This window comes from Trichechus manatus, unplaced genomic scaffold (assembly GCF_000243295.1).
Source record: "Trichechus manatus latirostris isolate Lorelei unplaced genomic scaffold, TriManLat1.0 scaffold00010, whole genome shotgun sequence".
NCBI lineage: Eukaryota > Metazoa > Chordata > Mammalia > Sirenia > Trichechidae > Trichechus > Trichechus manatus.
In genome coordinates, this window is record NW_004443946.1 from 29,746,055 (window position 1) to 29,765,141 (window position 19,087).

Consider the following 19,087-nt stretch of genomic DNA (forward strand, 5'->3'; position numbering starts at 1 on the left):
GATGAGCTTATAGTGCAAATTCGCAAAATACACAAGCAAACAGAACATCATGAGAATTGCCAAAGTCAGAAGCTTCAGAAAATAAAATTATCAGATATAGACTATAAAGAGAGTAACCATGTTATTTATCATTCAAATCGAGGAAGGGCATCATTAATCAACTGGAATTGTCCAAAAAAACTAAGATGTAGTGCACCCAACTGCACAGTATGATTAATATGATTAATAACATTTAAAAAAAAAACAAAGAAACATGGGGAAAGAACAAAACATTATTTTTAAAAGACAAAAAAAAAAATAGTACTTCTAGAAATGAAAAAAACAGACGTAGTTATTGAAATTAAAATCTCAGTGGATATGTTCAACAGCAAATTACTAGATATAGCTGAATTGATTGTATATCCAAGTAAAATGAAGTCTTTGACAACTTCAATCAATGCCCACGGAAGCAGCAGTGAAGAAATTGAATGCCATATTGCACTGGGCAAATCTGCTGCAAAAGACTTCTTCAAAGTGTTAAAAAGCAAAGATGTCACTCTGAGGACTAAGGCATACCTGACTCAAGCCATGGCGTTTTCAATTGTCTCTTATGCATGCGAAAGCTGGACAATGAGTAAGGAAAACCAAAGAAGAATGGACGCCTTTGAATTATGGTGTTGGTGAAGAATATCGAATACACCGTGGACTGCCAGACGAACAAACAAATCTGTCTTGGAAGAAGTACAGCCAGAAGGTTCCTTGGAAGCAACGCTGGCAAGACTTTGTCTCATGTACTTTGGACATGTCATCAGGAGGGACCAGTCCCTAGAGAACAACATGATGCTTGGTAAAGTAGAGGGTCATCGAAAAAGAGGAAGACCCTCCATGAGATGAGTTGACACAGTGGCTGCAACAACGGGCTCAAGCATAACAACAATTGTGAGGATGACGCGGGACCGGGCAGTGTTTCATTCCGTTGTACATAGGGTCGCTATGAGTCAGAACCAACTCGACGGCACCTAACAACAACAAAAAGCTGAACTGAAAATTACGGACCTGAAAGGATATTTTAGCTATCTTTGCAGCATAGAAAGATAAAGATATAGAGAATATAAAAGATAGGACAATAGACATGGAAGAGAGAATGAGTAGATCCAAACATACTTAAAAGGAGTTCCAGAAAGAGAAGAGAATGGGGGAGAAGTAATATTCAAACACATACTAACTGAGATAGTTCCTAAATGCATGAATTCTCAGATACAGGAATCCTAGTGAGTCCTAAGCAAGGTAAATAAAAATAAATCCACACCTGAATATATCATAGTGAAAATACCTAAGACAAAGAGATCTTAGAAGTATCTCGAGAGAAAATACAGAATTACAGCCTGTGTATATTTTTAACATAAATGTTATTACATGTCAGGTATTATTCTCTAGTTTTCCTTTTTTGTACTCTAAATATATCTTGGATTTCTTACCATGACAGAACAAATAAGTTTATGTCATTCTTTGGAACTTCTGAGTAGTATTCCATGGTTGGATGCAGCATAGTTTATTTGGGAAGAGGGCATTTAGGTCATTTCCAATATTTCGATCTTTCAAATAACAATTCCAAGAACTTTGTTCTGCATACATCTTTTGGGTACATGTTCTAGTGTGTCAGGAAGGATACCTAGGAGCAAAATTACTAAATATAAAGATATAGCCATTTTTGTGAGGTTAAAAATTAATTTCCAACTATTGGCCTCTACTCTACTGGAGCAAAAGAAAATGAAGGAAACAAAAGACCCAAAGAAGATACTAGTCCACAGGACTAACAGCCCACACCAACCATGGCCTCTTCTAGCCCAAGACCAGAAGAACTAGATGGTGCCCGGCTACAACTACCTACCGTTCTGACCAGGGACACAATAGAAGGTCCCTGATAGAATGGTAGAAAAGTGTAGAACAAAATTCAAAATTCCTAAAGAAGCCAGACTTACCCGACCAGTAGAGACTAGAGAAACTCACAAGTCTATCACCCTAAGATACTCTTTGAACTTGGAACTGAAGCTATTCCTGGAGGTCACCTTTCAGCCAAATAATAGATTGGCTTATAAAATAAACAGTATCACCGGGCAAGTTATTTATTCCTTCTGTGCCTCATTTTTTCACATTTATAACCTAGGGACAATTATATTACCTACCTCAGACAATGATTGTGAGCAAATTAAAAAACTAAAACATCCATAATAGTGCCTCGTACATAATAAGTATTCAATAAATATTCACCACTATTATTATCTTTATGACATTTCCACATTATTATTGAGACAGAGCATCTTTTTAGGTGTTTATTTCCATTTATACTTCTTCTGTGAAATGCCAATTGTTATATGAAGTTGTTTGCAGTATTGAGGGGTAGGCATTCTTTATATATTATAGATATTCATCATTAAATGTTAGACTGTATGGCTTTGTTTGCAGTGTCTTCTTACACAGAAGTTTATTGTGTTCATTAGTCTCTTCTATTATGGATTTAATTTTTGTAGTCTTGCTTAAAAACTGTTTCCTACTTCAAGATTATAAAAATAGTTTCCTTGATTTTCTTCAAATATTTCTATAATTTTTTTTTAACATTTGGGTCATTGATATATTAGTTACATAATAATATAATGTTTTTACATTTGATTGAACAAAATCTTACCTTCTTTTTCAAAGTAATCTTAGCTATCCTTGTGAAGTTTCTCCTCCAGTTAAATTTTAGAATAACTGACAAGCTTCACTGAAAAAAAACTGTTAGTATTTTAGTTGGGGTTGCATTTAACATTCTAGATTAATTTAGAAAATAGCTGACATATGCACAATATTGAGTCTCTTCATCTACGAACATGGTTTATCTCTCTATTCTTTAAGTCTTTGTTATGTTCAGTATATGTCTTGCATATTGCATATTAGGTTTAATTCTAGGTCTTTTAACATTTTATTCTTATGTGAATGGAATATTTTTCTATTGCATTTTCTAATTGGTTATTACTGTTATATCTGAAAGCTATTAATTTTTGTACATTGATCCTTTATCCAGCCACTTACTGAATTATCTTATTAGTGCTAACATTTTGTAGTTAATTCTCTTGGATTATTTAGGTAGATTATCATATCTGCAGACAATGAGAGCGCTGCTCTTCTTTCTAATATTTATAACTCCTAATGATTGTTTTTGGTTGCATTAGCTAAGACCTCTAACATAATGTTGACGTATTGCTGAAAGCTCTTTGTAAAAATACAAATTACCCAGACTGATCCCAGCTGCAGAACCAGAATCTTTAGGGGAGAAATCTGGGAATCTGTACCTTGTCAACTTCCCAGATGATTCTCTTACAGCCAGCTCTGCACTATTTGTAACCACTGATGTGAACACAATAATTTGAATAACTTATTATCTCATTCTATACATTGACTAACTTATTATCTCATTTTAATTGCATTGGTACCAGACACAGCCAAAGAAGTATTTGTGTTTCGATGGATGTATCTATTTATTCATTCATTCATTCATTCACTCAGCAAGCATTTATTGGGCACCTGTTATGTGCCAAGTGCTGTTTAAGTGCTAGAGGTACAAAGATGATTAAGCAACTGTCTCTGCTCTCACAGAGCCAGTGGCATGTGGAAGAGAGTTGGCAAAGCTCTGCTGGTCTGCCACCAAGTTAACTGGATTTTTCACCATTGCCCTTCATTTTCTGCCTTTTAGGAAACCACCATTTAAAAGAAAGCCTCCATCCCCCCCGCCACCACCACCCCCTAGTAAAGCTAGATGTTCAAATACAATGCCTTCATTTTAAAGTATTATAAAAATTACCTAGGTAAAAGTAGATCTCTTGAACTCTAAAGCAACTTGCAAAAACTCCTCAGGTAAAGATAAATGAATGAGTTTTTATTTCATTTTCCCTGAGAACTTCTACAATTTGCTCTTTCAGGGTTCAAAGGAGAAATTTGAGGACAAGGCTCTGTGTTCATTTATTACCCAGAAATCACTGCTGCTTTAGACTGCTTAGCAGGGAGCAGGACAGGCAGGAGGGTGAGGGCAGTGAGACACTCACCTTGGTCCAAAATGTAAGGGGATGCCAGGCAACTTAGTAATGAAGATAAGCGATATCTTAATGCAATATTTTTAAAAATCAAAATTAATGCAAAAATACATGATGAATGGCCAATAGTACATGAAAAGATGCTCAATGTCATTAGTCATTAGCGAAATGCAAATCTAAACCACAATGAAATACTACTTCACACCCACTAGGATGGCTATAATCAGAATAACAACAACGAGTATTGGCAAGAATGTGGAGAAACTGGAACCATCATCCACTGCTATTGGGCTTGTAATCTAAAATGGTGCAACCATTATGGAAAACAGTTTGGCAGTACCTCAAAAAGTTGAACATATAAACTGCCTTAACCCCGTTGCCGTCGAGTCGATTCCAACACACAGCAACTACCAGCAATTCCGCTCCTAGCAATTCCAAAAGCAGGCATGCAAACTGAGACTTGCACGCCAATGTCCATTGCAGCATTATTCACAATAGTCAAAGGTAGGAGAAAACCCAAGTGTCCATCAACAGATGAATGGATAAATAAAATGCGTTATAACCATACAATGAAGTATTATTCAGCCATAAGGAGAAATGAAGTTCTGATACATGCTATGACATGGTTGAACATTGAAAACATTATACTGAATGAAATAAGTCAGACAAACGACAAATATTGTTTGAAATATTCAGAATAGGCAGATGCATACAGACCAAAGTTCATTAGCGATTAGGTGGGGCAGGTGGGAGAGGGAAGTGGTGGCGGGGTATTACCTAAGCAATATAGAGCTTTTGTTAACGGTGATGAAAAACTTTGGAAACAGGTGGTGGTGATTGTTGTACAACATGGTGAATGTGGTTCATATCACTGACTTGTACATGTAAAAATGGTAGAAATGTTTTGATTCATTTATTTCACTACAATAAAATTTTTTTTAATTTAAAAAAAAATCATGATGAACAAAATACAAACAGGATCTGAGAGGGATGAGATTAGGGTGAGGTGAGCAAGACCTAGTCGGGCAAGTGCAGGGTCAGATTCTGTCTTTACTGAAAATTTTGTTTATCACAGTTTTTTTACAGTATTTTTGATTTTTAATAATACTGCATTAAGAAATTCTGTATCTGAATTACTGAGTTTTGGCATCCCTTAAATTTTGCATCCATGGCAAGGGCCTTACTCTCCTCACCCTAGTCCCGGGCCTGCTGCTTAGATGTTGTGTTAGCATTTTTTACAATAGTACAGACTTTCGGCACTAGGCTAAGAGTTGGTGCTGCCAATGGATGCCAAGGATATGATGTACCAACTTCTGAAACTTCCCGGACAGTCCTGGCAGAGAGAGAAGAGAAATGAAAGGAGGTGGTAAATAGTTGTCTTTTTTCTCCTGGTTTCTTCTGTGTCCATATAGTATTTGTTTTAAACACTTGCCACTGTTTTCTAATCTGACTGTTCCAAGGGAAGAGACGGGTAGGGTTAGGATCTGGATGGGGAGGGGAAGTGTAGCCTGGAGTGCATTGCTAATATACCTCCCTCGCAACAGGAAATAACTTCAAAGAAGAATGCGCAGAACTGTTGTGCCAAGCCATGTCGGTAAGAAGCAAGGGGTGCAGCCGGGAGACCTCGGGTGGGAGTCCTGGGTGGCTGTGTGGGCGTAGTGAAGTGGGGCCACTGGCATGGTTCAGGGGAGCTGGTGAATGTTGGGACCTGCAGATCTTTACAAAAGCCACAGTCAGTGGCAGGCCTGTTTGGATGGCACTAAATTCTCCCAGCAGCCAGCCATCAACAGTTGAATAAATAATGAATAAAAAGAAACAATAAGAAACTGCCTTCAGTCTTAGTACCCTAGCTCACATAATTTTTGGTGTATGGGAACCCTTCATCACACTGCCTGAGATAAATAAGATATTTGCAGACAGAAGAGAAAAATAATCTCCCTTACCACTGTTTCTTTCTCCAGTCCAATTACAGAATTAAGAAACTGGATCTGAGTCACAATCAATTCTCTGACAAGGGAGGAGAGCAGCTGGGACAGATGCTGGGTAAATCTCCCATGTGGAGGGAGGGCCAGCGAAGGGAGGGACTTGAGGAGGATCCCTTGTCAGAGCTGCTGCTGCTCCTTCTTTTCCTTCTTCTTTTATTATTGAATGTTCAGATTATAAAAGCGATGAGAACTACACCCAGGATACATTTTAAATGGATTCAACTTCTAGATGTGGGAAGTTAAACTTTAAAATGATTAGAAGAACATACAGAGAAATAACCAGGAATAACTTAGGAAGGCTAAGGATTATTAAAGCAGCACAAAAAAACCCGCGGCCATCGCGTCAATTCTGACTCATGGCGACCCCATGTGCTACACAGTAGAACTGATCCATAGGGTTTTCTTGGCTGTAATCTTTATGAAGTCCCTGAGTGGCATAAAAGGTTAAGTGATCAACTACTAGCTCAAAGGTTGGTGGTTTGAACCCACCCAGAGGTGCTTCAGAAGACATGCCTGGTGATCTCCTTCCAAAAGGTCACAGCCTTGAAAACCCTATGGAGCACAGTTCTACTCTGCACACAGGGGCTACTATGAGTCAGAACTGACTTGATGACAGCTATTGACATCAACAACAATCTTTATGGAAGCAAATTGCCAGGCCTTTCTTCTGAGGCACCACTGGGTGGGTTCAAACTGCCAACCTTTAGGTTAACAGTCAAGTGCAAATGGTTTGTGCCACCAAGGGACCTTAAATGTGGCACGGTAAGCATAAACTATAACAAAAACAATTCATATATTTTACAACAATAAATTTTAAACTTATGTATGATAAAAGACACCATGGACAAAGTTAAAAGGCAAGCAACAGACAGGGAGAAGATATTTGCAACATTTATATGACTTAAAAGACTAGAGTTCAAAATACTGATTTAAAAAATCCTATAGATCAATTAGACAATGATAAGTACCCCAGTAGAACAATAGTCAAATCATATTTATAGCAAAAGAAGACACCCAAATGCCCAACCTCTTTACTAGTTGAGAAATGTAAACTGAAACAAGATTCTCCTTATCTACCAAACGTGTAAAAATTTTAACGGCAGTGAATATTGAACACTTTGGGCACTGTGAAGAAAGAAGAGTATTCACAATCTTCTAGGTGAACGCACTTTGGAGAGCAATTTGACAGTATTTAGTAAAATTAAAAATGTATGTATTCTATGATCCTGCAGTTTTTCTTTACATGTCTCAGAGAAGTTCTCACACATACACAGAGTGATATGCAAGAAGGTTCCTTGCAGCATTGCTATAAAAGATTTTAAAAAGTGGAAATAACCTAAATGTTCTTTCCTAAAGAAATGAGGTGAATGCTATTCGCCAGTAGGAGGGCTGTTGTTGTTGTTAGCTGTCGTGTAGTTGGCTCCTGACTCATGCCAACGCCTTGCACAACAAAAGAAACTGCTGCCCGGTCCTCTGCCATCTCCATGATTGGTTACAGATGGGACCGTTGTGATGCACAGAGTTTTCATTGGCTGATTTTTGGAAGTAGATCACCAGGCCTTTCTTCCTAGTCCATCTTAGTCTGGAAGCTCCACTAAAACCTGTTCAGCATCATAGCAACACGCAAGCCTCCACTCACAGATGGGCAGTGGCTGAGCATGAGGTGCATTGGCTGGCAATCAAACCCAGGTGTCCCACACGGAAGGCAAGAATTCTACCACTGAACCACCGATGCTCATTTACACGGGATAGTGAAGGAAAACCCTACAGAGAAGGTGGCTTTTTGCTGAGACTTGGATAACAAAAAGGAAATAATCATGCTGAATTTTGGAGTCATAGCATTCCAGGTGGAAAGAGCAGAGCTTGGCATGTTTGAGGAACATGGGGGCAGACAGTGTGGATGCAGCAGAGTGGACAGGGAGGAGAGTAGAAGGGCATAGGGTCATGGAGGGGCCTGGGATCAGGTTAGGCTTCATGGGCCATGGCAGGAACGGAGTCTGGATTTTATTATTCGTGTGCTAGAAGTCATTGTAGGATTTTAAGTGGGAAGGGGTGATGTGACTTGATTTGCATTTTAGAAGGACTACTCTGTCAGCTGTATGAAGAATGCATCAAAGGACAAGAATGGAAGAAGGGAGACAGACCCAGAGGCTATTGTGGAAGTCCAGGCAAGACATGATACTAGCTTAGACTAAGGGTACAGGTGGTAGAGTGGATGAATTCAGAATATATTTTGGAGGTAAGTCCAAAAGGACTTGCTGAAGTGAAGAATGAGAGAAAGGGAGAAAGAAAGATTAACTCGTGGCCATTTTGCTTCAGTTACTAGTTGTATGGTGGTGTCTTTTACTTAAGTGGGGAAAACTCACGTAACAGGTATAGAGGGACAGGAGTTATAAATCAAGGTCTCCATTTAGGCCATGTAATGTTTGTGATGCCCATTTGACACCCATATGGAAACGTCAGGTAGATAGCTTGGTATATGAGTTAAGGACTGGCAAAGAGGTTAGGACTGGAGACACAAATTTAGGAGTCCTAGGCATAGAGAAGTATTTAAAACCATGGGACAAGATGAGATCATCTAGGCATAGAGTTGAGTGGGTGGTCATAGAACCAAACCCTGGGTCACTCTAACATTTTTAGGGTTCACAGAAGAGAAGGAGGAGTCTGAGGAACAGGAGGAAAACCAGGAAAGTGAAAAGCATCAAAGAAGTATTTCAAGAAGGAGGAAGTAGCCAGCTGTGTCAAATGCTACTTAGAGGTCAAATAAGATGAGGGCAGAAAAGTGGCCCCAGGATTTGGCAACACGGAGATCATTGGTGACCTTGACAAGCACTATTTTAGTGAAGTAGATGACATGGAAATCCAACTGGAGTTGGTTGAGTTGAAATGGGATGCAAAGTTGTGGAATCAGCAACATAGGCAACTCTTCCCAGAAATCTTGCTAAGAGGGCTGGAACAGAAAGATAAGGAGGTGGTAGCAGAGTACTATCGAGTACAGGGAGGGTTTTCAAGTATGGAAGATGCTGATATGGAAAAAAAAATCCAATGAAAGAAGAAGAAACTGATGATGCAGAAGAGGGAGAAGGTCATTGTGGACAAGAGCAAAGTCCACGAAGAGGCTGGACGCAATGGCATCCAGAACCAGATGGCAGGGTGGCCTTAGAGAGCAGGAGGGACAGTTCATTCACTGAAAGAGTGGGAGGCCAAGAGTGGGTACAGGTGCAAATAGGTTGGTAGATTTCTTGTTGGAAAGCTGAGGAACCTTCCATTGTATTGCTGCTATTTTCACAGTGAAATGCAAGGCAAGATCTTTAGCTGAGAGTGGGGTGGAGGTTGACAGGTTTGAGGCGAAAGAAGTTATGAGAGCATTTAGGAGGGAAAGAGTGAATGCACTAAGGAAAATGTAGAAGAATCGCTGGGCAGTTTGAGTTTCCGTTTGAAAACTGAGGTCATAAATGTAAACTGAGGCAGACCACAGTCTATTTTAATATGGTTATACTCATACTGTATATGCAGCTTTTAGAAACATTTTTATTATTATTAAAGCTGCCATTTATTGGTTACTATGACAGGCAGGAGTCCCTGGGTGGTGCAACAGACTAACATGCTTGGCTGCTAACCGAAGGGTTGGAGGTTTGAGTCCACCCATAGGCACCTCAGAAGAAAGGCCTGGTGATCTACTTCCCAAAAATCAGCCACTAAAAACTCTAGGGAGCACAGTTCTACTCTGATGCACATTGGGTCGCCATCAGTCAGAAGTGACTCAACGGCAGCTGGTGGTAGTGGGGTGTATGTGACAGGCACCATGATAGACATTTTACATCAATCCTCACAAAAACCCTATACAGGTTAATACCTCCATTTTAAAGATAAAGAAGTAAGGGGAGGATAAATACCCTCCAAGGTCACCAGCTAGAAAGTGGTGAGACAAGAATTAAAATTTAAATTTTGTGGCCATTTATTAAAAGATGCAAGTGTGCAAGGTATCACTGAAATAAGCGAGGTAATTGGCAGAGAAGAGGAAATAAGGATAAATAGAGAGAGAGGAGGGAGGGCAGAAAGTAGGAAGGGGTTAAGAGAAGTGGGGGAGGGAGAGAGAAAGAGAAGACGGAAGAAAGCCTGTTCTCAAAATGATGTACGATGTTGTGCACTTTACTAAAAGCACATCTTGGTGGATGAAAAAGAGGAGACATGATCAGTACACAGTACACTGTAAATAAAATGAAATGAAATAAAATAAATAGAATACATTATTCCTGGGCCTGAGGCCCGAAGGGGAGTCCTCCCATTCAGTAAAGGCTCAAAGGTGCCTTAGCCTCTCCTTCCAAAGGTGTCCTCAGCATAACTGCTCCGCCACAAATAAAAATAAGAATGATAAACCAGAAAACCAATCTCATTACCATTGAGTCGATTCCGACTCATAGCGAACCTATAGGACAGAGTAGAATTGCTCCATACGGTTTCCAAGGAGCGGCTGGTGGATTCAAACTGCCGACTTTTTTTGGTTAGCAGCCGAATGATTAAGCACTGCACCATCAGAGCTCCATTTTTTGTATACTTAGCCCTTAAACCAGTTACCATCCTGTCAATTCCAACTCCTGGTGATCCTGCGTGTGTCAGTAGAACTGTGCTCCATAGGGTTTTTAATGGCTGATTTTACGGAAGTAGATCACTAGGCCTTTCTTCTGATGCATCTCTGGGTGGACTTGAACCTCCAGCCTTTTGGTTAGCAGCCTACGGAGCACAGTTCTACTCTGACACATATGGGATGGCCATGAGTCAGAGTCGACTCGACAGCAACTGGGGAAAAAAAATACAACAAAAAACTTACCCCTTCCTCTGGAAGTCACCAATGTTACTTTTATAAGTGATGCCATGGTAAATATCTACAAGCATGTAGCTCTTCCCATATTCTGCACTGTCTCATTTAAGTAGAGTCTCACAGGTGATACTGATGTGTGATAGGGCATGCACATTTTAATGAGAAAATATCTGTGCACATTTTAATGAGAAAATATCTGTGACCAGATAATATTTGCCAAACAGATTCTACCAATTTATTTGTCACCTGCGATATGAGTATTTTTACATCTTTGCCAGTGATGGAGCTCATCTGACACTCTTGTGTTTAAATTAATAACTGAAAAAAATAGTACCTCACTATTTTACTTTGCATGATCATTGAGCAATCCTTGTCTCCAATGTCATGAATTTCTGTGAACTCTGGATGTGATTCTTTGGTATGCAGGGAATGCTAAGATGATTCCCCCTCCTTCCAGCCCTCAATGTAGGGCTCCAGATGCTGGATCTGAGCTGGAATCATATCCATACACGGGGCGCTGTGGCCTTGTGCAATGGTCTCCGGGTAAGGTGCTTTTTGGGCGTGGAGTTTTGAGCCCCAGTGAGGACGGCCAGGGCACCCCCATCCCCACCATCTTGAATCTGCTCCTCATGGTCACCCCTGATGAGGGCATACTAAGCTCTCATCAATTGCTTTTCATGTTGTTTGTCTTTCTTTCACAATTCCTGGATATACTTTATAGTTTAGTATAAATCCTACCCAGGTAAATTCACCCTGTGGAGTCGGGGCAGCATCTTTGGGGGCACCTCAAGAAGGTAGTTTGATTAGGGGATAGGGAATGACCAGCACACAAAGGAGTCCTGTACTTGGGACTCTGAGCCCAGCTGGGAGGGATCTGGAAAGATCTGGCTGACCTGCCTCTTCCGAGAACCACTGAGAGCCCAGGCTGGAAGCCGGCAGGGTTAGAAATCAGGGCCAGTGTGGGTGGAGGAGCCACATGCAATTTTGATGCTAGTACTGTTCTCCCCTCTCTCTGGAGTCTAATGTGACCCTGAAGACACTGGACCTCTCCATGAATGGATTTGGCAACAACGGGGCTCAGGCCATAGGGGAGGTCATCAAACTCAACAACTCCCTGGCCTACCTAGATCTCAGTAGCAACGACATTACCAACGATGGAGCTGCCAAGATCAGCAGAGGAATGGAGTCCAATGAAAGCCTCAAAGTCCTGAAGGTACAGTCTTTACCTAAGCTGGGAACAGGCTATTGTGTGTGCGCGTGTGCGTGCGTGTGTGTGTGTGTGTGCGCGCGCGCGCGCGTGTGTGTGCGTGTGTGTGCTGGAGTAGGGGCAGCAGAGTGATGGGGCTGGATATTGCAGAGAGAATCCTTGGGAAAATCTCTCTCATCTTTTCTATATGTCTATATTCTTGACTCTGCTGTAAACTCAATGTCACCCTCGTCTGTCACCTGGCGCCCTGCTATCATCTCCTAACCTGTCTTCCTTCTTCCCATCTGGGCCGACTCCAGGCTTTTCTCCTCCCTGCAGCCAGAGCATAGTTTGTGACCACAAATCTGACCCCACACTTCCCATCCCATCTTCCAGCTTAAACCTTCCAATGGCTTCCTGTTGCTCGAGTCCAATTCTCTGACCCCTGCGTGCCCCTCCAGCCTCAGTTTACCCCCATGCTGTCTCCGCTCTCCACACAAGGCCTCACTAGTCTTCTTTCATCTCCTTCTTCCTACCAGGGGTCTTTGTCACAGTGCTTCAGCCTGAGTGCTTTCTCTCCCTGCGCTTCCTCCACTAGCTTTAATTACCTCTGTGCTTCAGAGCACAGTTCAAGCAGCTATTCCTCGGAAATCCCATGGAATCCTCAGTCTAGGCTGTCTGCTCTCAAGAACCACATTCACTTCCTTCATGCAGAACTTACTGCACCTTCTAATGACACCCTCATTTGAGTGACTATTTGGTTCATGTCTGTCACCCCTATAGTGTGAAATCTTCATAAGAACAAAGATTGTGTTTGGTTTTGCCCATTATTATACCACTGGCACCTAGCATAGTGCTGCACATATAGAGGATGCTCCAAAACCAAACCCGTTGCTGTCGAGTCAATTCCAACTCATAGCCACCCTACAGGACAGAGTAGGGCTGTCCCCATAGGGTTTCCAAGGAGCTTCTGGTGGATTCAAACTGCTGAACTTTTGGTTAGCAGCCAAGCTCTTAAACACTGTACCACCAGGGCTCCATGAATATTTATTAAATGAGTGTATGAATGCCTATTTCATTATAAATGAATTTGCTTGCAGATGCCAATTTATATTATGAAGGCTTCTGAGCAGTTGGAAAATAGGTGAAAGATGAAGACTTCTGTTAATAGTTCCCCTTTCTGGAGCTCCTACCACGAGCCAGGTGATTTGCCTCATTATTCATTGCCCAAACCTACAAAGTGGGCTCTATTAGCTCCATTTGTCAGATGAGAAAACTGAGGCTCTATGACTTGCTCGGGCCACCCAACAAGCAAAAGGCAGAGGCAGCCAGCTCGACCTGGCTTTCCACTGCAACTCCTATTCCCTCAAGGTAGGGGTACCTCAGGGGGACTACAGACAAGGGGGTCCTGGTGGAAGAAGAATGGGAGTTAGGAATCAGTGAAGATGAGCCAGCCATCAGAGAGGATGACCACCTCAGAGCTGGCAAGGTGACAAGAGGAAATCGGATTCAGGCTGGTGGATAGAGCATGGTGCCCAGACCAGGAGAGCTGGGAAAGTCCTAGCCTGGGTGGAGTGGGGTCAGGTGTAACTCAGAGAAGACAGACTGACCCAGGCTGCAAGTGATTTGGTCTCAGTGGCCAATAAAACCAAGGTTTTTTGTTTTTTAATTTATTTAAATTTTTGTTGTTGAGAATACACACAGCAGAACATACACTAATTCAACAATTTATCCACGTACAATTCAGTGACATTGATTACATTCTTCAAGTTATGCAACCATTCTCACCCCCCTTTTCGGAGCTGTTCCTCCCCATTAACATAAACTCACTGCCCCCTAAATTTGCTATAATCTTGAGTTGCTGTCATCATTTTGTGTTCTTAAAAGAGCACAATGCTCAAGGCAGTCACTCCTTACTAATTAAACTATTGTTTGGTGTAAAGACTTCAGGGGATATTTTTGGTTTAAGGTTCAAGGTTTAAAGATTATCTCAAGGCAATAGTTTTGGGCTTCATCTAGCTTCATTGCTCCAGAAAGTCTGGATTCTGTAAGAATTTGAATTTCTGTTCTGCATTTTCTCCTTTTTGATCAGGATTCTTCTATAGAATCTTTGATCAAAATGTTCAGTAATGGTATGAAGCCAATGTTTTAAGGAGAACCTGAATTAAAAGCCAAAAAATTTGCCTCAGCAAAATGGCAACTGGGGCTGTCTCTGGTTAGTTGGATATAAGCGATTTAAAGCATTTTTTTTACTACCTCTTTTCTAACTTCCCTACAATGATCATGCAATATGTAATACCCAAAAACCCAACCCATTGCCACTGAGTCAATTCTGACTCATAGTCACCCCATAGGACAGAATAGAACTGCCTGTAGGGTTTCCAAGGAGTGGCTGGTGGATTTGAACTGCCAACCTTTTGGTTAGCAGCCAAATGCTTAACCAGTGTGCCCATGTAATAAATACATTTTAGTTTAATATATTTAATTTTCGTTCTTTTGTTCTGTTTTGTTTTTAGTATTTTAGAACTGAAAGAAAAAAAGCTTAAAACCTATTTCTTAGTTATGTCATAGCTTGAGGCCACATCAACTTTTGCCACCAGGACTCTATATCCAGCCCGAGCCCTCCTTTCGCTAATCCTAGAAAATGAGGAATTGCCACTGGGAAGTGAGTTGGGCAAAGGAATCTAGATGCTAAGCCCCACGAGGGCAGAGCTCAAGTCTGTCTTTTCTCACTGGAGCATGTCACAGCCTGGAAAACACCTGTCACACAGTAGGTGTTCAAGCAGGTGGAAGGCTTTGATGATGATGACTAGCATCCGTTGGCCACTTACTATGTGCCAGGCACCTTGAATGCTTTGCTTGAGTTGATTTGTTGGGTTCTCAGAGTAGTCCTAGGTGGCAGGCACCAAGTGGTCAGGGAATTGATGCAAGGCCACATAGCCGGTAAGCAGAGCTATTGGCCTCCATGTTCCCTGCTGTTAACCTCTATTCCACGCCTCAGTGGCTCCAGCACCATTAGGATAACATCCTGATTCCTTAGCTAAGCCCACAAGGCCCTGCATTATCTGGCCCCATCTCAGCTCTGTGGCCACATTCCCTCTGTTCCTGCCTCACAAAGCATTTCCTGTTGCCCAAACGCCTCATGCTGTTTGCACATCTGCATCTTTGCACTTGCCAACTCTTGTCTTCTTGGGGATGTCTTATTCCCTCCTCTGGCACTCTCCTCCCACCCCTCTTCAGAACTGACCAATCCCCACTAGTCCTGCAAGGCTTAGCTCAAGTATCCTCTCCCCCGTGCTGGTTGCCCCTTTCCTTGCTCCTACAGTACCCCATGTGTACCCCGTTACTGCCATCATCACGCTTCTGACACCTTTTGCTTGCTTGCTTGTCTCTCTCACTAGAATATAAGCTACCTGAGGGCAGAACCTTTTCATGACTGCCTATGTCCCTCAGTGCTTAATCCAGTGGTGGGCACATGGCAGGCCTCCATTAATGTTTGTTGGGTGAAAGGATGGGCAGTGAGGTAGGTGAGTGGATGGATGGACGGATGGATAGATGGACAAATGGATGGGTGGATGGACGAATGGATGAACAGATGGATGGGGAGCCAGGTGCTTACAAAGAAGTCTAGGAGGAAGACAGATATTATGCTTTGGTGGGAAAAAATGAAGGCATGGTCTAAGCCAGTCTCTCCTGGCCCTATCTCAGCCTCCTCCTGTCTCATCACTCCTCCCACAGCTTTTCCTGAACCCTATGACAATGGAGGGGGCTGTTTCACTTATCATGTCCATCAAGAGGAACCCCAAATCCAAGATGGAAGAGCTAGACATTTCCGTAAGTGATCAAATGGCAGTTGCTCACCTCAGAGTGCGAGGCAGCTACCATGCCACTCTGTGTCTGCCGGTGCTCGTACCTCTGCCTCTCACAGGCCCTCCCACAAATGCTCCGTGAGAAGGTCACTCCTTTTGGCTCAACTTTGCCTTCTCCAGGGGTCCATTCAGAAGGGGTAGCCGTTTAGTTAATGACAGTGTGTAATAATTTATCAGATCCTGGGATCTCAACACATGAAAACCTTCTGAGGGTGGACTTGAGAAGAGAAATAAAGGAAACACCATCTCGGAAGGCATGAAGTCCCCAAAACAGAATTCATTTACAGTCGGCTTTGCTGACGGGTGGTCCTGGATCTCACAATGGTTCCAGAATCACAAAATTTTAGAATATGGGTATTAAAACATGTACCTTCTTATATTTTTATTTCATGACTTGGCCTACTGTACTCAGAGTAGTATTTGAAGATGAAAGCCCTTAATGAAGGTGGAAAGCCCAAGGAGGTGACTTCAGACTCCTGCCAGATACTCGTACCACAGTGGACTTGAATAACCATAGAAGTGGTAGCTGGTATTAACAATAATATGCTGTGCTTGTCTATAATTTTTATACATTTCACCCAAAAGTGATTTTTTTATATGTCATCTCATTTGATCCTACTCTGAGAGGTAGGTCGAGTACTTTTCCTCATTTTGCCATTTCACATGTGAGGAAACTGAAACAGAGAGGTTAGGTCATTTAACTAGGACCACACAGCAAGTGAGAAACACAACAAGTAGACCCAGGGCTTCTACCTCGTACTCTGGAGTACAAGAGTTCGATACAGGCATGGTGTTAAAGCCCTTCTACATTTTTTTATGTAACAAATATGATGTTTTGTTAATATGATTTTAATGCCTTGCAATATCAGTGATAATTTGTAATACTTAAATTCCAGCTCCTTAGAACTGAGCGACAAGTAAAATTTGAATTTATATTTGCCACAGATTATAAAACATTACAAACATTACAGCTTTTTTTTTTAACTTTGTCCCCTCACCTCTTCCTCCCTGCCTGAGCTGCTGGGTCTTTCTCCTCTGCAGCCCTCTATCCACCCTCCTCCTACAGTTCTGACTTTGACCCCAGGATGCTACCTTGACCCCTACTCCACCCTGCCTCTGAGTCTCAGACATGGGTTGAGATTTTGGTGGCATTTGTTTCTTTCCCTGAAGTGCAGGCTGGAAGGCATAGACCTGGGCACTGCCTGAGTGTGTTTGCAGAACTTTAGAAATTGGGCTGTTTCAACACTAGATGGCACACAAACCCATTAGCTGTGATCACACTGCCACATAACAAGCCTGCCAGAAGAAAGAGGTCTGAATTAGCCTTTCCTTCCCTTTTGTCAACTATGCTGCCATAACTCTAAATGATGTGGGAATTCCTCCATTGTAGATGCTTCTAGAACTTTCTCTAGAATATCTACGAAGAGGGTAGTTCTTCAGCCCATAGGCCTCGGTTTAATTTTTTGAAAAGCCAAAAGCCACCCAGAACTACATCTGAGGAATGAAGCGAGTTGATCAAGTTGGTTGAGCCAAATTTGGTTGAACTCTCTCTCACAGAGCACGTTTTCTCCTGTGGCCCATCAGCCAGCTCTGAGGGCACCTCCAAAAGACAGTTCCCAATTCATTTTGAACCATGACAGGATTATTGGAATAAGGGGTCATCTTCCCAGGGCACCTGCTCAGAAGAAAAACCCTCACATAGATATGGACATTCCAGAATATTTGTTTAAAGACCAGTTGTGACTCCATAGTTGTAACATATCCGTCACGTACAGAAACTTACGGTCACCATCTGAGAGCAGAGCTGAGCTGACAGTGTGTTACAAGCCACCAGCACTCAATTAAAACATATGATCAAAATCATGAAAGAACCCGACAAGGTAAATCAGAAGCTCTGAAAAACCTAGAAGCAGCACTGCAGAATAAACTGGAAAAGACAAAACACCCTGACTTTAGCTTGGGTGGAAGGGGGGCCCGCTGGCCCAGGCAGGAAGATGGTACAATGGCAGGGCCATGCCTCCGTGACAGGTCCCCTCTCTCCCCCCACAGAATGTGCTGGTGTCTGAGCAGTTCGTGAAAATATTGGATGGGGTGTGTGCCCTTCACCCCCAGCTGGATGTAATATACAGGTCAGTGCAAGTCCTCTCCAGCAAGAAAACCACCCTCCTATGGACAAACCCCATGAAACTAATCCAGGTGAGCCTCTGCCTTCCTCTCAGAGCCCCCGGGAACCCTTGGAGAAAGCTGGCCCTTTAACACCAAATCTGCCATCCAGAGATCCCCCTCCCCAAAGTGTCTGTACTATCCTCTCTGACAAGGAACGTCTCAGTTCTTTGGACTGCAGACATAGAACATTCCCTGTAGATACCAGACTTCTCCACAGTGCTTCTCCACTCCCAGAGGAAGGGAAGAGCTGAGAACTGGTTGAAGTGGGAGGGTCTAGAACAGGAGGGATTCTACCACCCAGGCTCTATCACTTGCTAAATGTACGACCAACCTAGGGCAAGTCACTGAAGCACTCTGTGCCTCAGTTTCTTCACCTGTAAAATGGGGATAATAGCACCCACCATAATAGGGTTGCTGTGAAAATTACATTAGATAATATATGTGAAGTGCTTAGAACCATGCCTGGTATATTATTTTTTGTTATGTGTTAGATGCTGTCAGGTTGATTCTGACTCATAGCAACTCAGTGTGACAGGTAGAACTGCCCCATTGGGTTTCCTAGGCTGTAATCTTTACGGAAGCAGATAGGTCTTTCTCTCGTGGAGCCACAGGGTGCGTTCGAACTGCCAACCTTTTGGTTAGCAGCCAAGCACTTAACCATTGCACCACCAGGGCTCATAATAAGCACCCAGTAAACTCCGGCTCTTTCCAACAGCTAGTAAGGATGCCTAGACACCCCTGTGGTCAGGATGGCTATTTGGGGGTTCAGCTAAAGAGGGACACTCGAGTGCTTTATCACTCGAGGTAACCTGGACCTGGCTAGAGTCTTTTGTTACATTGTCTCTGGCAAGCACAGGGGGAAGATGTAAAAAATCAGAGCACACTAGACTGAAAGGGCCGTCAGAGCTCATCTAGTGCAATCAGCTCACAGAGCAGCTCCCAAACCTGGGTCTGGTGTTCTCCACCACCGGCCTCTCTCCATGTGGTTGCAGTGAGGAGCCCCCAGAGGT

The 19,087-nt window shown here is 42.4% G+C and overlaps 1 protein-coding gene across 1 annotated transcript in view; it reads left to right on the forward strand.

Moving 5' to 3' along the window:
- Positions 1 to 19,087, forward strand: part of LRRC74A (leucine rich repeat containing 74A) — a 127,122-nt gene that overhangs the window by 14,889 nt on the left and 93,146 nt on the right. The window contains exons 6-11 of the mRNA XM_004371124.1: positions 5,594 to 5,643; positions 6,011 to 6,092; positions 11,314 to 11,399; positions 11,875 to 12,069; positions 15,781 to 15,876; positions 17,961 to 18,107. Coding sequence (XP_004371181.1) covers positions 5,594 to 5,643; positions 6,011 to 6,092; positions 11,314 to 11,399; positions 11,875 to 12,069; positions 15,781 to 15,876; positions 17,961 to 18,107 — 656 coding nt within the window. The remainder of the gene's footprint in view (positions 1 to 5,593; positions 5,644 to 6,010; positions 6,093 to 11,313; positions 11,400 to 11,874; positions 12,070 to 15,780; positions 15,877 to 17,960; positions 18,108 to 19,087) is intronic.